The 26,744-nt window shown below is 44.7% G+C and overlaps 1 protein-coding gene across 1 annotated transcript in view; it reads left to right on the top strand.

Moving 5' to 3' along the window:
* LOC138568899 (vomeronasal type-2 receptor 26-like) overlaps window positions 1-26,744 on the top strand; it is a 147,017-nt gene that overhangs the window by 56,444 nt on the left and 63,829 nt on the right. Inside the window, exon 3 of the mRNA XM_069646680.1 lies at window positions 3,656-3,779. Within this exon, the coding sequence (XP_069502781.1) occupies window positions 3,656-3,779 (124 nt within the window). The remainder of the gene's footprint in view (window positions 1-3,655; window positions 3,780-26,744) is intronic.

Genomic DNA, 26,744 nt, shown 5'->3' with positions numbered 1-26,744 from the left:
TTGCACTGCCACCAGCGGCCGTTCTTTTATTTATATTGTTATTTATTATCCCATGTACTGCACTTCCCCTCCCCTTGCCCCTGCACTTTTCTTTTCCCCCTTCCCTTGCCCTTGTGCGATCTGAATGACACCTGGCCTAGTAAGATTGTTGTCTGTCTTCCATGTGGTCCCCCTCCCTTGCCTCATCGCACCTTGAAACGTTAAATATGCCATTTCATATCATATCATATAATATCATATCATGCCTTAACTCAGGCATAGCTTTATCTGGAGAGTTTACCCTGCCACTATCATGGCTACTTAGTTTTGGTACAGGGGTTCATAACCTAAATGCAGCCCTTGCACTGCAGAGAATTGTCTGTCACTGCAGATGTCAAATGGACAGCTGTGACCACCGACCCTGCTCTATGCCACTGGTAGAGCTTGCGCTGCAATCAGGATACTGATACAGCAGTACATAGATACACACTGTGCTTTTGGCATGGAGCTCATGAGGGAGGAATCTGATTAGCAGATAACCCTTTTAGAGAAAGAATTAGCCACATCATGTTATTAACTAATAAAAACTAAAAAAGCCAGGGCTTTCATGCACTTGCCAGATGGCAGTCCATCACAATGTGCAACTTTTATGTCTCAAGCTTGAATTCCAGCTCAGCTGTCTCCGGGGAGAGGGCACAGATTTTAATAGGGCCTCCTCACCCCACAGACAGGTAGAGAAGGAGGTGTTGGAATATCTAGATGCGGTTGGAGTTGAATATCAGGAACAGGAGGTTGGCACCTCTGGAAGAGGATTGCGGTTGGTGTTTGGAGGAGGTTGGAGAATATCAAATGGGTGTGATATTAGAAAGGCAGGAGGGGGTTGGTCATATACAGGAGGTTGCAGAATATCAGGAGGGTGTGATAGCAGAAGAGAAGGAGTAGGTTGGTCATATGCAGGAGGTTGGAGAATATCAGATGAGTGTGATAGTAGAAAGGCAGGATGAGGTTGGTCATATGCAGGAGGTTGGAGAAAATCAGATGGGTGTGATGTAGTGATTGTAGAAAGGCAGGATGAGGTTGGTCATATGCAGGAGGTTGGAGAAAATCAGATGGGTGTGATGTAGTGATAGTAGAACAGCAGGATGAGGTTGGCCATATGCATGAGGTTGGAGAATATCAGATGGGTGTGATAGCAGAATTGTAGGAGGAGATCAGTGTTTGAAGGAGGTTGGAGAATATCAGATAGATGTGATAGTAGAAAGGAAGGATGAGGTTGGCCATTTGCAGGAGGTTGGAGAATATCAGATTGGTGGGATATTAGAATGGCAGCAGGAGGTTGGTCATATTCAGGAGGTTGAATAATATCAGATGGGCGTGACAGTAGAATGGCAGAAGGAGGTTGGTCATATGCAGGAGGTTGGATAATATCCAATGGGTGTGATAGTAGAACAGCAGGCGGAGGTTGGTCCTTTGCAGGAGGTTGGAGTGGATCACCGGAAGAAGGAAGCTTATGCTAGAAAGGCAGAGGTTAGAAGGCAGGTTTAAGGGGGGAATGTCTTTCTAAAGGCAATGGGAAGGGGTGAGATCCCAAATTGACGGTGTTGCAGGCAGAGTGGTAGGAGGAACGAGTATGCAGTGTAACGTTGAGGTGCAGCAGGAGAAGTGCAGTTGTAGAGAGGTGTTGAAGTGATGGCATGCAGGACACAAGGGCTGGGAGCCCCCACAGGAGCCTGTTGAGGAAATAATAGAGGAGTAAATCTGTTTGTTGCACTGTGGAATATGAAGGAAACTCCAGTGGTCTCTCAACTCACTACAGGAGACCCAATGCTGACTCAACTACTTATGTTTGCACATGAATTGGCTGGACCCCATTAAATAGCACAAATTATACAGTAGGAGAGAAGAGGCAAATGGTGTAGAGACTATCAGTGTCTGAGAAAGGGAATCCTCTGGAACTTAAGAACCTTGGGAAGAAGGACACTTGTTCTTGCACGTGTTTGTTGCTGAGAATCCCTCCTTTTCACTGGAATTTGTTTTTGTGGGTATCCATCAGGGAAGATTTCCTGACCATTCCAAGAAGAGCATAGTTATGGCACTGTATATTTTTCCTTCAAGAGCGGTGAAAGAATCTCCACTATATCCACGCATCCCTGGGAGTGGGCAGAGGGTGGAAGGAGGAGACGAGACCTGGCAACCTTACCCAATGGATTTACTGTGGCAGATGTTTTAATACCAATATCTAGTCAACTGCAGGAAACCATGAAAATGGGAATTAACAGTAGGGGAAATAAAGCCAAACTTGCTCTTGTCTGTGACAGGTATTAGGTCATGTGTCTTCCACCCTCGTTGTTTCATGACCTACGTCACCCACCTCAGAACCCTCACTGTATGATCACTGTGTCTTGACACCTCTTTGGACACCCACCACTGTAGAATCAAATGCGTCCTCCCCCGATTCTGACTTCTTGGTGTGTTAGAAACATTTCCTTCCATCTTCACCTTGTAGGGCCCCACACTCTGTGGTATTATGAGATTTCTCCTTCATGCCCCTGTCACTTACCACTAGCACATTGTTATTATCACCTGAGTCCCTTATCTTATACTCTGCATTATATGCATCTGTGTCCTCCATCACCACCTCCTCAGACCACACACTCTGTGGTATCATGAGCTTCATCCTCCATACCCCTGGCCCATATCACTAGCTCAGTATGATTATCACCTGTGTCCCTTATCTTCCCCTCTGCATCATATGCATCTGTGGCCTCCATCACTTCCTCCTCAGACCCCACAACATGTGGTATTATGAGCTTCATCCTCCAGGCCCCCATCCCATACCACTAACTCAGTGTTATTATCACCTGGGCCCCTTGTCTTCTCCTCTGCATTATATGCATCTGTGTCCTCCATCACTTCCTGCTCAGACCACACACTCTGTGGTATCATTACCTTTGTCCTCCATGCTATCCTCCTCAGTCCCATTGCTGTATGTATGTTTTTACCATCTGTGCTCTCAATCTTATCTACAGATCCCACACTCTGTGTTATCGCATGAGTCCTCAATCCTTTCCCCCAGATGATACCATCAACTGATTAACCCATTGCTTGCTCCTCAGAGCACTGCTCTGTGTGATTATCAGCCGTGTCCTCCATCTTCTCCTCCTCAGATTCCTTGCTCTATGTCATTATCTGAGGTATCCCCACCACCCCTTCCACTGATTCCTTACTCTGTGTTATTATCTGAGGTATCCCCACCGCCCCTTCCACTGATTCCTTACTCTGTGTTATTATCGGATGTATCCCCACCTCCCCTTCCACTGATTCCTTACTCTGTGTTATTATCTGATGTATCCCCATCTCCCCACCCACTGATTCTTTGCTCTGTGTCTTTATCTGATGTATCCCCATCTCCCCTTCCACTGATTCCTTGCTCTGTGTTATTATCTGATGTATCCCCATCTCCCCTTCCACTGATTCTTTGCTTTGTGTCATTATCTGATGTATCCCCATCTCCCCTTCCACTGATTCCTTGCTCTGTGTTATTATCACATGGTCTCCATCTTCTCCTCCTCATACCCTTCATGTTATTATTATCAGCTGTGTTCACCATCCTCTCCTGCTCAGACCACTTCCTCTGTGTTTATCATCACTTGTGTCCTTCATCTTCTCTCCTCAGATTCCTCGCTCTGTGTGCAGTGAGAGCTGTCCTCCTGGATACCGCAAGGTCCTTCAGAAGTATCGTCCAATCTGCTGCTATGACTGCTCCCCATGCCCTGATGGAGAAATTACCCACTTAAGTGGTAGGTGAGAACATTCGATACACTGACTAATATGAACAAGTGGAAAATACAGCTCCTGTGTCCTTGGGATTAATCTTTTGTGGTGGACTCAAAAATGAGAACATGATTAAATGTTTAAGAAGGTATTTCTCCAGGTGCTCATATTAAAACTAATTACTCTCCCTGCTGATCCATGTCCTATAATCAATCACTTATTAATTCTGCAGATGTCTGTTAATGGAATTGCATCAGTCACGTGGCCAATATAACAACATACGGCTCTTTCAACAACACCTGACCAAGGACTGTTAGGCAGAATCCTGTGCAGTTGCCTTAGGGAGCACTATAGAAGATTAGGACTACAGGTATATGCAAGAAAATCCCCTTTGGTATCAGTCCGTACTACAAAGATTTAGTAGGTAGCTGTGGCTAAGCAGTCAGACTTATCACAAGAGGGAGATGAGCAGTTTTCAGGGTTTACACTTTAGGACTACTGTACTATGGAACAAGGAAACACTGACCAAAGCTTGGTATCAAAATGAATATATATATATATATATATATATATATATATATATATATATATATATATATATATATATATATATTTATTTTACACACTCTGATGTTCACACACAAATCACTATCATATATTTAAATTGTAGACAAGTTTGAGCAAGAGTGAAAACTGAGCAAAACGACACAGTGAAAACCAAGCAGAAATGGCACTTTAACAATTTCTTAAAAGGGAGGGAAAGGACAAGTTATACAGACTCAGACTCTGTAACACACCAGCAACACTTCCCAAGTAGATTGTGAACAAGTTAGGATAGGCAGTACTTTAGCATATTCAATACTGAGTTGAAAACTGAGCAAAATGGCACTTCACAAGTTTAAAAAGAAGGAAGGAAAAGGTGGTTATAAGAGTTAGGTGCACCAACATATTTCTAGGTGAGAAGCAATCTAGAGAAGGCAGTTGTAACAGATGTAGCCAGAGTCAATAGGCCTGTGCCAGTGTCAAAGGTACAAGGCAATGTGCCCAGGATCAAAATGTTCTAGTAGCTGCAGTCAAGTCTTTGTTTAACAATTCAAAAAGGCGGTTGCAGAAGGTGAAAGACAATGTTAGATGATAGGGGTGCCAACCTAGTATGTAAGTAAAGGATTTAAAATACCTTTAATAGTACCCAAGGAAACGGCAGGCCTGGCGGAACAATGTACCTTTAAAGTAGAAGAGGCTCCTGTGGTGGCAGTAGATCCTGGCAGTTCCTGCAGTTTGGGAGATCCAGCAGAGGAAGAAAGGCTCTTGTCGTGGAGGAAGGTTCAAGTTACTGCACTGCCCATGGAAGAAACCAGCCGCGGTGCTGCCAAACGAATAAAAGGTACGCTCCTTTAAATAGCGTTCTGGGTGGACGTGTGCCTGGCTATCTGGTCTTCTAGTGCTTGGCACTGGCTTTTCAACCAAGGCAGGTCCGGGAAGGCGATTGGCGAACTGTTTGACCCGACCAGCTCAAGGGAAGAAGACTCTTTCAGAGGAAGATCTTCTCAAGTCGTTGGAGAAAAGTGGTGAGGATCTGCAGCAGGGCTTCACTGGTGGTTCAGTTGTTGCAGATGTCTTCAGCTTCTCTCCTCTTCAGTTTCTTAGTTCCAGTGGTGACGTTTGGTCCTCCAGTCCTCAGGACACTGCTTTTACGCAGTAAGACACCCATTCATACAGACTAGCTGTCACTCACACAGTGGGGTGGCTCTCCTGGCGGGAGAACCCCCCAGCCTATCAGGGCAGAGTGCGACTTGAGTCGCATAGGCAACCCTGTCCAGGGTGCCTATTCCCCCTTCCACACATCCTGTCTACCCCAGACTCAGTGGTGCCAAGAGGAGGGCTTCTGTGCAGAAGCCCACCAAAAGGACGAACAAAGGATCCCCGACCTGGGTTAGGATATTAGAGAAAGACGAGAAAGAAATATAACCAAAGTTCTGGCAATAAAAACCTACCGGAGTAAAGTACTATAAAAATAAACAGGTGGTATGTTAGAGGCTGTCAGTAAAAGTGGTAGACTCGAAAAATGGAAAAATCCCATAGGGAAATATTCACGGTCGAATATTTATGGTAGTAACCACTGCCACCAGCCAGAAACTTTTGAGAGAGGGACTGTATGGTACCCCCTCGAAAATGAACATTAGTGAAAAACTATTAACCCTTTCCAGTACTTCCATAGTAAGATGGGTTGTACTGGTTTTGTTCATAGGAATTGACTAGTAAAGTCAATGGAGACTTTACATGCCGTGGGAGATATTAGTCAGTCCCAGGGTATTGGATCTATGTTTGGGGGTCGCTACGACACCCTTGTGGTACAGCACAGACGGTGCTGTGTACCACACATGTTAAAAAGATGATTCCTATGAGGGAGAGAAACCCCATAGACCAGAAGCACACAAGATAGCCTAAAACACACACTAGCAATCTGTATAAGAGTGGGGGAAAAAAAGGTTCTCACTCTTAGCAGGAGAAAAAAATAAACCCTTCAAATCCAGCAAAGCTGCTGGGGGACTCTATAGTTAAGGGAAATTAGCCTTGAAGAGAATTCTCCCTAACACTCGCCCCCCCCAGACTAAAGGACAGGAGGATCTAATCCACTCCTGGATGAGTCTCTTACCACTAGTCAGTTAGAAACATCCTAGAGAGACCATCAGCATTTTGGTGGTGACATCCTGATCTATGTTCAAGGGTTTTCTTTTGTAAGCTATATGACCTACAAACCCTTTCTGGTACATCTTTCTTGTTAAAGTTATAGGGGATCTGGTTGACCAGACCCTCAGAAGTTTGTACAACTCCTGAACCTGTGATAGGCTTTTTCAGGGGGTCCTTACAAAGGGCTCTCTTAGATCTAGAGGGTCCTCCAGAGGTCCTCACCACCTCTCTTTTGGGAGCAGGTTGGGTCTTAGGCCTCTTGGGTGGAGGTGCTGGGGGTGAGCAAGGTACATGCTTCCTCTTCCTCTTCGATCTGACCTTACCTACTTTAGGAGTTTCCCTCCTAATTCTAGGATTTGGGTTGGGGTCTTCTGTAGAAGGTCCAACAGTCTGAAGGTGTTTGGCCTTAGACTTTTCTTTTCTGGTTTTCCACCAGCACTGTGAATTATCCATTCTCTTAGGCCTAGAGAGGGGTCCAATCTGTCTATCCACCTCTTCCTCAGAAGCAGGGGGAGTCAAAGACTTTTTAATTATATGGTCAATGGTGGAGCGTGGTTGGGGCTCCCACAACCTAGCCTCAGATTTGCATGTGTTAGAGGTCAACTTAATAACACCAGGACTTTCAGTGAGGGTCTCAGTAGAGGTTCCCACAGGCTCAGAGTGGTCTCTTAAGGTTGCCTCTCTAGCCAATTTTTTTTTATTCTGCTTCTCCATACTGGGAGGCCTGGGGGTACTGGATACTACGCCTAGAGTTTTTAGATAATTCTCCAACAGGACTCTCCCAGGCACCTCAGTCTGAACACCGATAGGAATCATCACTGTCATGTTATTACACTGTATGAAGGCTGGTAGAATAGGAACCAACTGACAGGACCTCCAGAAAATGTAATGGGACCTTTGGGTGCCTTAGCAACATCCTCAGGCTTGAAAAGGTTATCATACACTACTGTTCTGCTGGCCCCAGTGTCTCTCCTGGCAGGAGTATCCTGGCCATTGACAAGAACACTGTCCATGTAATTTACTTTAGAGTTTTCTGGAAGGGAGTCATACACACCCCCATTCTGTTTGCTAACCAGACCCACGGACTCTAAGGATACAGTTGCTTGAAGACCCAGGGGGTCTTCAGCAAACAATTCATAATGAGCATGAGCCATTTGTACTTCCTCCCCAGGAGCGAAGGCTAAGGAGACTGTGCTGATCCCTGCAGGTTTACCCTTGCATCTGGAATCACCCTTTACATGATCAGTAGACCCACAAACATAACATTTTCCAAATTCTCTCAGGAATGGGGGTTTCTGCTGACTAACCTCTGTTTGGGCCCCAGAGGGTTCACTAGCCCTATTTGGTTTCCCAGGTAGCTTACCCTGGCTATGTTGTTGTGTGTAGCCCTCTTTGGGATGGGAGGTACTAGAAGTCTCTTGGTTCTCTTTTGGTGGCTGTTTTCCCTCATCCTTTTTCTGAGTGACACCATATTCCTTGTGAGTAGCCCTGCTGGCAACCCACAAGTCAGCAGCCTTGCCTAACTTTCTAGGATCCATTTCCTTAGAAACGGCCAAGTGCTGTCTGAGCTCAGGAGAGCAGGCATCATAAATAGACTCCAACATCACAAGAATCCTCATTCCTTCATAAGTGTTAACTCTGTAACCCTTAATCCAACCCTCTAAGTTTTTCAAACATTCATTCACCCAGGTTGCCCAAGGGGTACCATCATGCTTTTTGAGCGTCCTAAACCTCTTAAGGTACTGGGAAGGGGTCTTCCCAAATCTAGCTATCAAAGCTAGTTTCACACATTCATAATCCATCCGATCCACCTCCCCCAACTCCATTACCACATCAGATGCAACAGGGGGGAGACTAGAGAATAGCCAGGGGATCAACTGATTCCCTGTGATATCCTGGAGCCCATGATTGTATTAAAATATATTAAGCCAATCTAACACATCCAACTTAGTTTCATACATACCCACAATCTCTTTAGGCATCCAGGGTCTTTTTGGACTGGAGGACCTAGAGGATTCGGGGAGAGAAGCATTTTCCAAAGACAATTTCTTCATCTCAAGCTCATGATTGAGCTCCATTTCTTTGAGCCTTAGTTCCTGATGTTTCTGTTCAGTTTGGGCACTAATCCTTTTGAATTCAAGTTCAGTCTAATTTTTTTCAAGAGTGATAAATTCAGGACTTAATGTGGGACCTGGCAATGGTCCAGTAGCCATAGGTTGAGGCCTTTGAGCAAGCAGGGGGGCCAGAGGGGGTGACATTGTTATCCCCCTCTTCCTCATCTGCTTCAACAATAACATCACCAACATTATCCTCCTCAAGATTTGCTACATTTGATGGAGAGGTAAGCCCTACAGCCCTGCTCTCCAGTATTTGGTGTTCTAAAAATATTTCAATCATTTCTGATTTCTTGCCTTTGACAGGAATACTTTTCTGTCTGCACAGATCCTTTAAATAATCAGCAGTATTTACAAGGAGGGTCTCCTGGCTATAGCTTTCCATCTTTGACTTTTTTTTTAAATGTCCTTCTAGTGATTGTAAAGCCTTGTGGTTAATTGAACCAAGGCACTAGCAGCATTCTAAAATGTAAATCCAACACTTTTATCCCACCGCTGCCACCAGTGTTGTTAGGCAGAATCCTGTGCAGTTCCCTTAGGGAGCACTACAGAAGATTAAGACTACAGGTATATGCAAGAAAATCGTCTTTGGTATCAGTCTGTACCACAAAGATTTATTTGATAGCTGTGGCTAAGCAGTCACACTTATCTCAAGAGGGAGATGAGCAGTATTCAGGGTTTACACATTAGAACTACTGTACTATGGAACAAGGAAACACTGACCAAAGCTTGGTATCAAAAAGAATATATATATATATATGTATATATATATATATATTTATTTTACACACTCTGATGTTCACACACAAATCACTACATTAAAGCACGTTAAATCAGTCAAGAAAAGTATACACAACTCCCTATTTAAATTGTAGACAAGTTTGAGGAAGAGTGAAAACTGAGCAAAACGGCACAGTGAAAACCAAGCAGAAACGGCACTCTAAAAATTTCTTAAAAGCTGGGAATGGACAAGTTATACAGATTCAGACTCTTTAACACATCAGCAACACTTCCTAAGTAGATTGTGAACAAGCTCTGCCAGGCAGTACTTTAGCATATGCAATACTCAGGTGAAAACCGAGCAAAATGGTACTTCACAAGTTTAAAAAGAGGGAAGGAAAAGGTGGTTATAAGAGTTAGGTGCACCAACACATTTCTAGGTGAGAAGCAATCTAGAGAAGGCAGGTGTAAGAGATTTAGCCAGAGTCAATAGGCCTGTGCCATTGTCAATGGTACACTGCAATGTGCCCAGGATAAAAATGTTGTAGTAGCTGCAGTCAAGTCTTTGTTTAACGATTTAAAAAGGCAGTTTCAGAATGTGAAAGACAATGTTAGATGATAGGGGCAGCCAACCCAGTAGGTAAGTAAAGGATTTAAAACACCTTTAGCAGTACCCAACGAAACGGGAGGCCTGGCGGAACAATGTACCTTTAAAGTAGAAGAGGCTCCTGTGGTGGTGGTAGTTCCTGGCAGTTCCTGCAGTTCGGGAGATCCAGCAGAGGACGACAGGCTCTCATCATGGAGGAAGGTTTGAGTTACTGCACTGCCCAGTGATGAAACCAGCCGCGGTTCTGCCAAACGAATAAAAGGTAATCTCCTTTAAATTGCGGTCCGGGTGGACGGGTTCCTGGCTATCCGGTCTCCTAGTGCTTGGCACTGACAATTTTACCAAGGCAGGACTGGGAAGGCAATTGGCAAACTGGTTGGCCCCACCAGCCCAAGTGAAGAAGATTCTTTCCGAGGAAGATCTTCTCAAGTCGTTGGAGAAAAGTGGTGAGGATCTGCAGCAGGGCTTCACCGGTGGTTCAGTCATTGCAGATGTCTTCAGCTTCTCTCCTCTTCTGTTTCTTAGTTCCAGTGGTGACATCTTGTCCTCCAGTCTTCAGGATTCTGCTTTTATGCAGCAAGACCCCCATTCATACAGCCTAGTTGTCACTCACATAGTGGGGTGGCTCTCCTGGCGAGAGAACCCCCAGCCTATCAGGGCAGAGTGCGACTTGGGTTGCATAGGCAACCCTGTCCAGGGTGCCTATTCCCCCTCCCACATATCCTGTCTACCCCAGACTCAGTGGCGCCGAGAGGAGGGCTTCAGTGCAGAAGCCTGCCAAAAGGTCAAACAAAGGATCCCCGACCTGGGTTAGGGTTATAGAGAAAGACATGAGAGGATTATAGAGAAAGACACGCGAAAGAAATATAATCAAAGTTCTGGTAATAAAAACCTACCATAGTAAAGTTACTATAAAAATAAACTGACGGTATGTTAGAGGCTGTCAGTAAAAGTGGTAGCCTCGAACAATGGGAAAATCCCATAGGGAAATATTTGTGGTCGAATATTTATGGCAGTAACCACTGCCACCAGCCAGAAACTCTTGAGAGAGGGACTGTACGGTACCACCTCAAAAATGAACATTAGGGAAAGACTATTAACCCTTTCCAGTACTTCCATAGTAAGATGGGTTGTACTGGTTTTGTTCATAGGAATTGACTAGTAAAGTCAATGAGGAGATAGTAGTCAGTCCCAGGGTATGGAGTCTATGTTTGGGGGTCACTATGATACCCTGTGGTACGGCAGGGAGGGTGCTGTGTACCACACTTTTTAAAAAGATGATTCCTATGAGGGAGAGAAACCCCATAGACCAGCAGCACACAAGATAGCCTAAAACACACACTAGCTATCTGTCTAAAAGTGGGAAAAAAAGGGTCTCACTTTTATCAGGAGAAAAAAATAAACCCTTCAAATCCAGCAAAGCTGCTGGATGACTCTATATGTAAAGGAAATTAGCCTTGAAGAGAATTCTCCCTAACAAGGACTAATTCCAACAGACGTGCATACCGACGCACAGACCTCAACTCACAGGACTACCTTACTTTTGAAAGATGCCAGCCTAATAATTGCTACCCACACTCTGTACAGCGCTCCACTTCTCTTGCGATAAGAACATGCTGTATATAATGTAAAATAAAATAAAAAATAATATATTCCCACAACATGCCAAATTTGCATCACTTGCTGCAAAGAGCACATTATTTTATCCTGCTCGGCACATGCACTTTTGTCAAAATAAACTTATTTGCCTCAATATCTAATCACCAGGTTTAAGTAACTTCAACATGGACCAGAATATCCAATCACACATGCTGCACACATGCTGCAACAGCGAAAGCATAAGGCTTTGCTCCCCGATACTCATAGAAACATCACTCCCGATGGCTGGAGCAGCATGACATAAATGCTGCCTCCTTTCTAATACTGTCAGTGCTGACATTAGCAAGCATGAAAAGCTGAGTGGTTATTCACAGAGCACAGAGCTCATCCACATTTATGATGGGAAAGCTGTAACTGGAAGGAGAAGTTGCTAGAAGAAAAGAGGCATGTAATGTGATGAGCACCACTGCATGTCGGGACTTGGTACATTGAGACACTGAGAGTACCCCTCAACACTGCATGCCAGGACATGAGGGCAAAGTCCTTAAACACTGCATGCCAGCACCAGAGAGCAAAGTCCTTAAACACTGCATGCCAGCACCAGAGAGCAAAGTCCTTGAATACATTAAGACCCTCCAAGTACTGTTCAGCACTGCATGCCAGGACCTGAGGGAAAGTCCTTGAATACATTAAGACCCTCCAAGTACTGTTCAGCACTGCATGCCAGGACCTGAGGGCAAAGTCCTTGAATACATTAAAACCCTCCAAGTACTGTTCAGCACTGCATGCCAGGACCAGAGAGCAAAGTCCTTAAACACTGCATGGTCCTTAAACATTGCATGCCAGGACCAGAGAGCAAAGTCCTTAAACACTGCATGCCAGGACCAGAGAGCAAAGTCCTTAAACACTGCATGGTCCTTAAACATTGCATGCCAGGACCAGAGAGCAAAGTCCTTAAACACTGCATGCCAGGACCAGAGAGCAAAGTCCTTAAACACTGCATGCCAGGACCAGAGAGCAAAGTCCTTAAACACTGCATGCCAGGACCAGAGAGCAAAGTCCTTGAATACATTAAGACCCTCCAAGTACTGTTCAGCACTGCATGCCAGGACCTGAGGGCAAAGTCCTTGAATACATTAAGACCCTCCAAGTACTGTTCAGCACTGCATGCCAGGACCTGAGGGCAAAGTCCTTGAATACATTAAGACCCTCCAAGTACTGTTCAACACTGCATGCCAGGACCAGAGAGCAAAGTCCTTAAACACTGCATGCCAGGACCAGAGAGCAAAGTCCTTAAACACTGCATGCCAGGACCAGAGAGCAAAGTCCTTCAACACTGCATGCCAGGACCAGAGAGAAAAGTCCTTAAACACTGCATGCCAGGACCAGAGAGCAAAGTCCTTAAACACTGCATGCCAGGACCTGAGGGCAAAGTCCTTAAATAAATTAAGACCCTCTGTGCACCCTTCAACACTACATGCCAGGACCTGAGGCCACAGTCCTTAAATACATTAAGACCCTACAAGTACCCTTCAACACTGCATGCCAGGACCAGAGAGCAAAGTCCTTAAACACTGCATGCCAGGACCAGAGAGCAAAGTCCTTAAACACTGCATGCCAGGACCTGAGGGCAAAGTCCTTAAATACATTAAGACCCTCCAGGTACCCTTCAACACTGCATGCCAGGACCTGAGGGCAAAGTCCTTAAATACATTAAGACCCTCCAGGTACCCTTCAACAATGCATGCCAGGACCTGAGGGTAAAGTCCTTAAATACATTGAGACCCTCTGATAACCTTCAACACTGCATGCCAGGACCTGAGGGCAAAGTACTTGAGGGCAAAGTCCTTAAATACATTAAGACCCTCTGAGTACCCTTCAACACTGCATGCCAGGACCTGAGGGTAAAGTCCTTAAATACATTAAGACCCTCTGAGAATCCTTCAACACTGCATGCCAGGACCTGAGGGCAAAGTACTTGAGGGTAAAGTCCTTAAATAAATGAAGACCCACTTAGTACCCCTCAACACTGCATGCAAGGAATTGATGGCAACAGACACCTGCTGAGGTACTACTAACCAACCATCAAGGCACAAGCATGAGAGCAATGCACAGGCCCAAAACAGGCACCATGGCATCCTGACATAACAATCACTGACCCTGATAGTGACCACTGCTGGCTGTGAGCTGAGTGCATGGTGTTGCACGACAATGCAATTACCGAATGATACCACATGCTTCTACTTGACTGCTAGACACAGTGCGACAATACCCATAGAATGCATGCATAACATTTCCAACAATATGCATCTGTAAAAGGAAGCAGCAAAACACAAGTTGTGATTGCTGGAAGATTAGCAATTCATCTGAAACTCGGCCATTGCTCCGGGCAACCCTACAGACCATTGATCTTTGCCTGCCAAGCAACTTTAAAAGGGAAAGACCACATGAAAATCAGGCTTAGTCCCACCCCTAAAGGGCCAATACAGTCCAAACTGCTTGGTCCCTTCTGTGTGAGACCACAAACATCCCCAAAAATGTTTTGGCCTTGTGGTCACATCCCCAAAAATGTTTTGGCCTTGTGGTCTTGTGCAGAAGAGATGTGACCTTACAGTTCCGGCAGGACTACAACTTTAGGGGTGGGACCAAGCCTGATTTTCATATGGTCTGTCACCTTTTGTAATGCCTGATTTGCATATGGTCGAACCTCTTCTGTAATGGCTTGGCAGTTGAAGAACAATGGTCTGGTGGGTTGCCTTGAGCAATACCAGAAGTTGAGATTAATTCTAAACCTTGCAGCCACCACCCCTTGTGTTTTTGCTATAGTCACCCCGAGTGGGACGGATTTGCCCAGAAGTGGGTCCTATGCCTGCTGGGTCCATGGACATATGATATGATATATGATATGATATGGCATTTGTAACGCGCGACGAGGCGGGGGGAACAAGGGGTGACAGACAACGATCCTACTAGGCCAGGTGTCATTCAGATTGCGCTAGGAGTAGTATAATAATCATGCTGTAACCTTCCAACGTTTCTTCTTTGCCAGAGGTAGTGGATACTCTGATCCCTGGTATCTCCCAAGATACAGTACATGGGGATGGGGTCTCCCTTGTGGCTAGTTCTGTCATCGCAGCCCAGTCTAGTCTGCCTATTCTGTAGATTGTATGTCCATTATCTGAGTGGGTGAGCAATAACCATATAGTCACTCCACTCCACAACTTAGTTTGCGTGCTCCTCAATACCAGGTCCCTGGTCAAACACGCAGTCAAAGTCACGAATTATACAGAGAATATGAACATTGATAATGGCACATTTATGGAAACGTGGGGCCATAAGGCAGCGGGCCATACTCTGAATTTAGTCATCCCCGATGGGTATAATATGATTAAACAAGACAGAGAGGAAGTCAGAAGGGGTGGGGTTGCACTCATTTTCAAATCCTCCATTACTATTTGGGAAACAAAAGGATCTATCATGAATGGCATTGAGTCTCTTCATATTAAAATTGACTCAATGCTGAATCTACTTCTAACCTTATCTCATTTATAGACCGGTGTCATTGAATGAAGTCTTTAATCTAGCATTATCTAATTATTTGCTGTCATACCTTAAACCATCAACGTTTGGACTAAGGATCTGTATGTTTCATCATGCCCCTAGTCAGACCACTCATTTGTGCATTTTACTATTCAAGTAGATTTCCCCAAGAAATGTAAGCCAAAGAGGTCTCAGAGCTTTCTTGGCAGAAATGTTAAACTGATCACCCAAGAAAGAGTTGAACTCTTGTTGAACCCGTCTATTGTTTTCACACTCCAGGACACCTCCTCTCATATGCCCAATATTCTTTTATCTAACTTAGAGGTTATTATTAAGTCACTGGTCCCCCTTAAAAGTAGGAGAGTAAGGGAGGGAGCGCAAAATAAATGCTGGTTCTCGCCAGAACTGAAAAAACAAAAATCTTCCACTATGAAACTCTTTTATAGTTGGAAACTAAGTCCACCGCCCAATGCTTTGGCTAAAAACAGAAGTGCAGCTAAAGATTATAAAATGTCTATTGTAGAAGCGAAGAAAAACTCTCTAAATACCATAATTTCAAATGCCCAAACAGAGGTTAAAGAATTTTTAAAATACTCAAAGAGCAGGAGACCACGAGTGCCCCTGATATGGGCCAAGTTGTCAAGGATGACGCCTGATGTCAGGACATCCAGGACGCTATGTCGGACAAATTGAAGGTCCCTAGAGCTGACATAGTTCATAGGAAAAAAGAGCACCAGGCAATGTGCAATATTGTGGGGTCGGACCCTTTCATAAGAAGCCCATCTATTCCGCAATTTAACTTCTCCACTATATCTGAGGATGAGTTGTCAGTCATTGTGCATCAACTCAAAGTCACCTCCTGTAAAGGTGATCCATGCTCAGCCTTAATCATTAAAACATGCCCCCCTGTTCCATTAACTGCCACTTATAAGTTTGTCAATGCCTATAGAAGGATTTGTGCCCACACATCCTAAACATGCTTGGGTTACCCCCATTCTTAAAAAAAGAGGCCTTCCTTCCAAAGTCTCACTTACCTATAGGCCAATTACGAATACGCCATTTCTATTAAAATTCTTGGACAGGATTGCGTATGAGCAGATTTCCCACCAACTCAACAATTTCCTGGTGCTTAATTCACTGCTGGAACTTAAATATAGGTCATTGGAGCGGATGGATAAGGGCCTTGTCTCGGTGCTGATGCTTCTGAACCTGTCTGCTGCCATCGACCGGGTTGACCATTCCATTCTGGTCGCCATGTAGGAGGCAGTAGCTCATTTCTCTCTGGTTGCAATACGCTGGATCACCTGTGTTTTGAATAACCGAGATAGTAGAGTATTTTCAAGGGAAGCAGAGGCTCCCCCAATCTCTATTAAATTTGGTATTCCGCTGGGTGCTTGTCTTTCCCCCTGTCTCTATAACATGTACATCGTTCCCTTATTTGCTCTGTTGGATCAAGAGGGGATCATTTTTACCAACTACGTAGATGATACACAATGTACTCCCTTGGTTGGCACTCATGACGTAGACGAGGCAGAACTGATTAGAGCTTACTCCTTCATTGAAAATTGGATGCTGGGGAACAATCTAGCTCTCAATAGGAGTAAGATGGAGTGTATGATCGTAGGCTTCCAACCCCTGTTAGTTAAGCTGGGTTCATCATACGAGATCTTCCAACTCGGCGAGGTCAAGATAACCCCCTTGAAGAAGGTTAAAACCTTGGGGGTTATCTTTGACCAGCAGCTCACGATGAAGGCTCATGTAGGGAGTCTTGTCTCTGCAGTAGCCTTTTGCATTAAACTCTTGGCCCACCTCAGGCCGTTTATTACCCAGGCCAATGCCTGTCATATCTCTCACCTTCTGTCTGACAACAGTCAGGGCTGCAGATGTTATGGCTGTGCTGTCGGTCCAGCTCCATGGCCTTCACTTTCTACCATGAGGTTCCCTGCACACAGTAATGGATGGCCTGTAAATGTTGGATCATCATTCCTCCTCCATATGGCTTTCTGTGATGGATGGATAATAGGTTGAGGGCTATGGGGAGGGCCGGAGCTGAAACAGGTTGAGCCATATGAATGGCCAGCGCTGTCACCCTCTGACTCCTGGCCATGCTGGCCAAATGACTGGGTGTTCCATGCAGGTGATGGGAGGGAAACATGTGCCAGGTGGGTGTGTGCACAGTGTCCATCTGGCTGCTCTCTGGCATCCGCAGTGCCTGGCTGTTGGGGGGCTGTTGCAGGTTCCATGGGTGCCATACCTGCAGCAGTGATATCAGGAGACATGGCAGCTCTGCCACATGTGGCACTGCTTGGCCCTGGTTTTACGGTCCTATCTATTCTCTTCCCCTTCCCATCGCTGGTAGTGCAGGGATAGTTGCTGTCTGCTTTGCCCCAGATGCCCGGCCATGGATCTGGATGAGCCCGCATCCTCTTCCTACTGTCTTGCCTGTGAACCTGTTGGGTGAGCAATGACATGCTGTTAGTAATCATGCATAATTGTATGTTGGCTTGCTAGTTAGACACGCTACATGGTGGAGGGACCTCTTACACAGGTGGTCTGAGGAGGTATCGTCGATTGCATATGGCCACTGCATGGTGGGGTAGTGTCTGCTGAGGGTGTACAAACCATTGACATGTGGTTTCATCTTTTCCTTTCCATTGGGCCCATCCAGGGTGAGGGAAAAACGCTTGGGATGGTAATTGCACCTGTGCATTGTCAGAGGAAGTGGGGGCATTCAAACTCAGCAGATACACTTGGCTGCTGGCTCTGGCCTCCGATTACCACTGAATCTACTGCAGTAATGATAATTCTGTCGAATACAAGTGGATTTACTGTTGTGTACTCAGTTTCTGAGGTAATTCTGCAGTCGTTATCACCAATGGTGAGGGCGCACTCCTGCCAAGTTGTCATTCAGCAGTAAGTCCACTAGACACCACAGCAATAACAGTAATTCCATTGGGGCGGAATTACCGCTGTATTACCGCCCACCTCGTAATGAGCCCCAAAACTCTCTAAATACATTGAGGCCCTGCAACTCACCTTGAACACTGCATGCTTGCTAATTGCTCCAAGGAATCAATAAGTTGGTTATCATCCTTCCTTGAAAACAGAATATCCAGAGTACACTGGGGGGACAAATTCTCATTCGAATTTAACATCTTCTGCGGGGTACCACAGGGAGCTAGTCTATCCCCCCTGCTCTTCAATCTGTACCTCCGATTCCTATGTGAGCTACTACAACAACTCCAGATATTTTTCACCAACTATGCTGACGATACTCAGCTGGTCCTGGAACTGAGTGGGGACTAGACTAAGGATAGTACGATACTAAATACACTCTACGGAAACATCGAAGATTGGATGGACAATAACTGGATGTGCCTGAACGGCAATAAAACCGAATTAATGATTTTCGGATCCATCCAGGCTCGAGCCAAACTCCCCGCTGAATATCAGGCCTTCCAAATTAAAGAAACTCTTATTCCAGTGTCTGATAAGGTCAAAACACTGGGCATCACGTTGGAAGCATCCCTCAACTCTGATGCCCAGGCAACGTATGTGAGTAAAAACTGTAATTATTACATCCGGCTACTTAAAGCCATTAGACCACTATTGAGTGAGAAAAACTGTGCCACAATAGCAAGAGCTACCATCATGTCACGTTTGGACTATGGTAATGCCCTCCTAGTAGGAGCTAGTAAGCAAAGTATCCAAAAATTCCAGCTGGTCCAAAACAATGCGATCAGAATGGTCAAAAAGAAAGCAAGAAGTGAACACATCAGTAAAGCTAGGCGGGACCTCCATTGGCTGAGAATAGAGGAACGCATACAATTTAAGTCTATGTGCCTTACTCACAAGTGTTTATATGGCAAGGCACCAGCCTATTTGAAGTCCAAACTCACATTTTACCATCCTTCCAGGGCATTAAGATCAGAAGCTAATGGGCTCATAATGCCTCTGAAACACAAGAAGGAACTTGGTATGGGCAGAGCCTTCCCTAACCGAGCGGCCTCTAACTGGAACAAATTGCCGAAGTACCTTAGATTGGAGTCCAATCATTTGGTCTTCCGCAAAAAACTAAAAACAGAGCTTTTCAAGTAACACATGTTTAGGACCCAATGAATAAGCCAACCTGTAGTTTTATGTATTTGTCCTGTTGCTTCTTCGGGCTCCACCTTGAGCTATGTACATGTCTACATGTAAGCGCCCCGATGCCTGCGGGCGGTCGGCGCTATATAAATAAATAAATAAAATAAATAAATGTCAGGACTTGCAGTCAACGTCTCTAACTTGTTATTTTTATTTTTATTTTATTTCTTTTTTATTGTTTAGGTTCATTACAAATCTTTTACATTACACAATTACCATTAAAACATGACATCATACATAATCATTCCATCTTCATCCATAAAAATAACATGTTAGTATAACATAATTCTATCAACATCTATTATCATCTGGTCATCAACAACCTGTTCCAGAAATGTCATAGCTGCTAGAATCAGGCTGGGCTGATCCCAATTATGAACATATCCCACCTTTCTTTGCCGATAGAGTATTAACCTCCTTAATAAAAAGTTCTAGATACCGAGTCCCCACTTCTGTTAGAGCCCTACTACCAACCACTAAATGACTCAATGATTAACCAGTCATCCAGATATGGAAATATGTGGACTCTGGTTCTTCTGATCTGATCAGTAACTACCACCATGTGCTTGGTGAAGACCCTTGGTTCAGATGTCAGACCAAAAGGAAGCACCTTGAACTGATAGTGCATGTCTCCTATGGTGAATGTGGTGAATGGTAGGAACTTCCTGTGCTTTCGGTAGATCTGCACATGGCAATAAGCATCCTGTAGGTCTGTCAACACCAGCCAGTCCTGTAGTTCGAGAGCGTGGAGAATCTATTTCAGTGTCGTCGTCCTGAATTTGTCTTAAACTTGAGGTCCAGAATTGGATAAAGACCTCCTCCCTTCTTGGGTACCGGGAAATACCGTGAATATCAACCCGATCTTCTCTGCTCGAGAGGTAGCTCTTTGATGGCACCCTTCAAGAACAGGGCTCTCAGTTCTTCCTGGAGCTCCTATCCCAGTTGGATTGGGGGTGGAGGTGGTCTGTCTGGTGGTTTTCTTACAAATGGAAGACAATAACCCCACTGAATGAGCTGAAGAGCACAGGCATCAGAAGTAATTCCCTAGCACAGGAGCAAAGGCTCTGTCAACTTTGCTCCAACCGGTGCCCTGTGAGAGGGTAAAAGTCGCTTCCCCTGCTGATGCTCCCTGTTGACCTCTAGAAGCCTCTATGCTCCTTCCGGATCGTGAGAAACACTTCTGCCCTTGGCAGGCCGGTGGAAGCTGTGCTCTCCTGCCATAAGTCACTTATCTCCTGTATATGCGGAAGGGTACCTGGTTACTGCCTTGCTCTGCCCAGGTGGGTACAGAAATATCAAACAGAACAGTGAGCAAGGTCAGGAGAGTCTATCTGCTGAAATTTGACTAATACAATCCTGGCTAGGTCACCCGATGTGTGGGTAGACACAGAATTATAACAAATCTGTATTCTGCAGTTCATGTTTTATTTTTGAGTGCAGTTCGGATTTAACTGTGTAAAGAGAAACACAAAATTGAGGCTGAGTACCCCAAAAGGAAATACACCAAACACAGGTTTCAAAGGAACATACAAAGTACTTTATTCTCTATCGAATACAATTACAAAACAGTGCAAAGTCAGATAGCTATCGGCCCTCAGTACAACACAACGAACTCCAGTGTGGTTCAGTGTGTTTAGTGAGAGACTGTACATTAGAATGCATTCGCTTTTTATACATTTTGTGAGCGCTATGGCCAACCCTTCTTTGGGTTAATATTCTACTTTATATATCACCAATTCTAGGGTTTGTTGCCGAGTCTCAAATAACCGCATCTAACTGGTTTGTTCTTTATTACATGTAACAATAAGCGTATGCATTAACCGTGTATTCTAAGTTTCGTATTGCAGGTCTTCTTAAACATTAATACGATATAGTAAAACAGATGTTCTTTGTCCAATGTGTAAATACATTACCATAATATATACTCGTGGATTGGTTTCATTGCGCAAGTAATCCTTTTACACATAGGTCAACGTAGGACGAGGTCTCGGTTCATGACCTCAACAAGTAGCCTGCAGGCAGATTACAGATTAGCGATGTACAGAGGTCAAGACGCCATGTTGTCTTTTGCAATGACATTGTCCACCATTTTAGCTCACAGGGTGACTTTGCCACATAAATCCTAAAATGGCGGTTTGACCTAAAATGGCGGCCTACATAGATTAAAGGTCAGGACCTTGTAACACAGATCTGGCAAATGACTTTCAAGCATTTTGGCGTAGGCCAATATTAATATATTTATGACAATAGGAGGCTCGATATACTTTTTATTCCGACAAACCCTCCTTTTGGCCTATGCCAAGAGCTAAAAACCATTTTGGGTCTCCTTACGAATAACTCCATGCATCAGTATCCATGTGCCCTGAATCACTATCTGAAATATCTATTGCCATTAGGTCTTTTACTAATATATCTTTTAACACATATTCTTTGGAAGTTTTATCTGAGGCATACACCTCATGTCCTATCAAATGTATTACTTGTGCACAACATCCCTCTAGCATCGAACACATACCAGGCAGACACTGAATACAGCAACAAAGGAACAACAGAACTCCTAAAATTGTTAATAAAACTGAAAGTACCCTCCAACGCCAAGATCGCAACAAGTCCCAGAACCAAGCGCTTAGATCGCAGTTTCCCTCGGGAACATGCACTTCGGAACCAAGGACGTGCAGATTTTGTATTGCCTTGAAAGTAGTTGGGGAGGAATCTGGTATGAAAACACAGCAAGCGGACCCCACTAATTTGCATATTCCACCACACTCAGCTAGAATGACATCTAATGCCATTCGATTCTGGAGTGCTACTAATCTTATTGCTTTCTGCTCTAATGTCATATTGTAGAGTATATCTGTGGTCCGGTTGATGGTTCTCTCCAGTACTCTCGCTCGTTTTCTGATATCTTCTGAATTCGCTATCTGCCCCCAAAATGGCACAACTGATTTTGCTATATCTCCCAATACTTGTGCCGGGGTATCACCATTCTCATCCCGTCGTGGACGAGCCTTCGAAACTTTTTTAGTACTTGCTATAAACACTCCAGGTAACAGGATCCCTAAATAACAGGTTCCTTGCCAATCCCTGGGCAACCATGGAAACGCTATATTACCGCAAACAAAATAGACAGGTTTGCCTACATACAAAGGTCAGTCTTCCCCAGTCAAATTTGCAACATTGGCACAACCTTTAAAATCTCCCATTGACCGAGTGCCATTCCTTTGTATGCAGAAAGAAACTGAATCGGGGCTATGGTTAACAGTGTAAGAAGGAGGCATGGCATCCTTATTGCCTATCGGAGAGATTTTAAAGGAAATCAAAGATTGAAAGGGACGGGACAGTCTATCAGAAGGCCTAATAGAAGCAACATTCGGTCTACTCCTATTCGAAAAAAGAGAGCATCCCAGGGGAGTCAAAACACGTTTCTCAAAACTATTCAAATTGGTGCCATCAAAGTTCCCTGAGACGCTATCATTCAATCGGCCAAAGAACGGTGCTCTAAGAGAAGCATAGCAAGCAGTTGTCAACGGTAAAGGATGAATATACCAACCTAGCCCCTTATCCCCGTGTTGCGGTAAATGTGAACAGACCCAGCAATTGGATCTATTAAAAATGGCATGTGTAGCGTTCATTATAAGTAACAAAGTATTAGTATGATACTTTTGTCTGTGCTGGGAATCTCTAGGGGACAAAGTATGCGAATGCACAAAAGGTGTATGAACAGTGGGTACATTTACTGTCGGTGGCGAAAACTCTAAAGGATAAGCTTCTTCTAAATTTCAAAGGCCTACAACAGTGCCTATTATAAAACCAAATATTATTACAAAAACACAGCAGTACGTTTTTGGGGCCCAGGCATTTTGTCCATTGTCCGGTTGGTCACCCCCTTATTTACAAGTTCAATATGAGCAGTGGCGGTAGCAGGCATTGCAGTCTTCAAAACGGAAACCCCAATGTTCGTTGCTGGCAACCCCCCGGTTGCGCGATTTCTGTGCCCTTCCAAATCCCTAGCCAACAAAATCCCCTTTCTCAAATTTGGGCAAAAGTAATCCCTCGATGATTCTTTTCCTTCCTTGAATGCACAGTCGAACCGTGCCGTATGTCTATTTTCTTGGACACAAGTGGTATCTGGTTTTCCTGGTACTGATTGATCCGGAAGCAATGTGTCATCACTTCCTGTTGGAAGCAACGTATCCGGGACAAACGAAGGGGCTGCGTTTGAAACAGCCGCTCCCGGGAGCAAAATTGGTGGAGAGTGTGGAAACAAAATAGCAGCTTCCCCAAGCCTCTCGGGCTTAGAGATATTCTCCAACACACTCTCGGTACTGTTTACTGCTTTAGGATCGTTGGCTGCAGTATCAGCAAGGGGTTCTGCTTCTACTGTAACGTGTGGCACAGTGTGAGGAAGTTTCTTGATGTGTGACGCGTGGATCCAATTCTTTTGGCCAGCTACCGGCACCGCTGTTTGGGTGACCAACAAGACCTGGAACGGCCCACGCCAGCGAGGCGCGAGGCAGGAGGTGCGCTCAAATGACTTAGTGAGCACCCAGGTTCCAGGTCGTATGCCGTGGCCCTGGCCTTCATACCGCACAGGTAAGGCCTCTCGTACCTGGTGGTAAATCAAATACAGGTTTTTAGTCAATTGGCTACAATAATCTGAAAGTAATATATTTTCAATATCTCTTAACTTTCGACATTTTGGCAAATTCCAGATATTGGCAGGTCTGCCCATTACCACCTCAAATGGAGAGAGCCCAGTCTTAGTTTGAGGGGTTGTACGCATGGCTAGTAACATGATCGGTAAGGCGTCCAGCCATTTTAGTTTGGTGCCGGCACACATCTTAGCGAGTTTGTTCTTGATGATACCGTTGTGTCTTTCTACTAGTCTGGCACTCTGAGTATGTCTGGCCGAATGGAACCGTTTGTCAATTTGTAATGCCGTACATATCTGTTGGATTACAGCAGCGACAAAGTGTGGACCATTGTCCGACCAGATAACTCTCGGCAAACCGAACTGGGGAAAATACTCCTTTAACATAGTTTTCGCAGTGGTCATAGCTGTGGCATCTTTAACAGGGAAAGCCTCAACCCACTTACTAAAGGCACAAATGACTTTCAATACATATTTTAAATTATTGCATCGCTCCATTTCAATGAAATCAAAGTGAATTACTTCAAAAGGGACAGAGGGTGGCCCAAAACATCCCCCCGGGGTTGCTGTCCCCTTTCCCACATTATGTTGTAGGCAAATCATACAATTCTAGACATAGTGCTGAGCAATTTTTGAAATTTTGTCGTTTACCCACACTCTTTCTAACATTTTCGTCATCTGTTGAGCACACACATGCGTAGGACTGTTTGCCATTACAACCATCATAAGCACATACGCATCGGGGACTAACCATTCCCCATCTACCGTGTCCACCCAGAACCCATCGTCATCTAGTTTTCCCAAGCCCTTAGCCCACCTCTTGGTTTCTTCTACTGTGGCATCGGCTTAGATATCCCGTACAGACCCCACATCCTCATCCATCTCATTAGCATTTTTAGTTTTCCTAGAAACATAAATATCCGTAAGGAGATCAGTGGCAGTTTGTCTAACTATTTGATCAGCGAAAGCATTCCCTTTTCCAATGTTATCTACAATCTTGCGATGTGCTGCACATTTCACAACTGCTAACTTGGTAGGGAGTGCACGTGCTGAGAGAAGTTGCACTATTAGGGTGCCATGTTGGATCTTGATGCCATGCGAGGTTAGGAATCCTCTTTCCGACCAAAGTCTCCCAAAGTTGTGAACCACCCCAAAGGCATACTGACTATCAGTATAAATATTCACTGTAAGCCCTTCGGAAAGTTCACAAGCTCGGGTTAAGGATATAATCTCTGCGGCCTGCGCAGAATTATGTGTAATTCTCTTAGTTTCCACAACCGTGCTCAAGGTAGTGATTGCATAAGCGGCTGTGGATGTACCATCCGGAAGTTTAAAGCAGGAGCCATCACAAAACAGCTCTCCTTGCGGATTATCCAAAGGGGTATCTTTCAAATCAATCCTGCCCTTTGTTTCTTGCTCGGTCGTATACAAACAATCATGTGAGTCTTCACCGCCGCAAGTAATATCTTGCGGGAAAGGTAAGAGTTCAGCCGGATTAAGAACACAACACCTCCTAATTTGAATGTGAGGGGCAAACAAGATCAATTCGTATCTCGTCAACTGTGCGGAAGTGAGGTGTTGCGTTTGAGTTCGGTTCAATAGAACATCTACAGAGTGAGGCACCATCAGGGTCAAATCATGTCCTAGGACCATTCCCTCATTCTGCTTTACAGACGCAGCAGCAGCAGCAGCAGCGACAGCGCGCAAACTTCTTGGCAAAGCGCATGCTACAGGATCAAGGGCGGAGAAATAGTAACCGCACGGCCTATTCTTCCCTCCATGCTCCTGCGTTAATGCAGCCAAAGCACATACATCACGTTCATGCACAAACAATACGAAGGCCTTTTCATAGTTTGGTGTGCCCAAAACTGGTGCAGAGCATAATGCAATCTTAAGCAAGTCAAACGATTGCTGGTGTTCCGAAGTCCATGACAACAGGGAAGAAATGGCCTTCTTCGTCAAGGCCAACATCAGTTTTATCACTAGTGAAACATTTGGGATCCACAACCTACAGTATGAAGCCATGCCTATCAAGGCCCTAACTTCCTTCTGCGTATTTGGGACAGACATACCAGAAATGTGTTTTATTCTTTCAGGTGTCAATCTTCTTCCCTCCTTTGACAGGAGATAGCCTAAATAGGTGGCCTCCTGGCAACAATATTGAAATTTATTAAGCAAAGCTTTGTGACCATGCTTAGCTAGATGAATAAGTAGTAACACAGTGCCCTCCTTACAGGCACTCTCAGAGTCTGCAGCCAGAAGCAAATTGTCAATGTACTGAAGCAAAGTACAAGTAGAGGGCAATTCAAGGGTATCAAGTTGCTCTTTCAAAGCCCTACTATAAATACTAGGACTCTCTGTGTACCCTTGATGTGCACGAGTAAATGTAAACGAGCGTCCCCCTAAGGTGAAGGCGAACAAATATCTACTATCCTTGTATATAGGAATACTAAAGAACGCATTCTTTAGGTCCACAACACTAAAGTAAGTAGCTGTAGCTGGAATCATGGTTAAGATCGTTGTCACATCAGGCACAATTGGAAACTGCGGTGCCACAACTTTATTAATGGCACGTAAATCAATTATAAAACGGAATGGAATTACATTATTGCCTTTCTTGTACACGGGTAAAATCGAACTATTACACAAACTTCCTGATATTACTTCAATCACAACACGGTGCACAAAATCGGAAACAATACATTTCAAAGCTTGCTCGCCCTCAACCGAAACCTTATACTGGGGAATGCATGGCAGAGCCCATGCAATTAACTCACGTTTCTTCTCCGGTGGTACAGCACTGCTATTGACAACCATTGAACCTGCACCATGATCGATTACAAGCGGCCCAAGACCACTTGGAAGAGAGGGGATAGGCAATTTCGATGGAGGAGCTATAACTGGTGCGACAGGAAGAGACGGA

The sequence above is a fragment of the Ambystoma mexicanum genome, chromosome 2q (genome assembly GCF_040938575.1).
Source record: "Ambystoma mexicanum isolate Mex_15411 chromosome 2q, UKY_AmexF1_1, whole genome shotgun sequence".
NCBI lineage: Eukaryota > Metazoa > Chordata > Amphibia > Caudata > Ambystomatidae > Ambystoma > Ambystoma mexicanum.
Note: the sequence above shows the minus strand (reverse complement) of the source record. Positions and strands in the feature narration are given on the sequence as shown.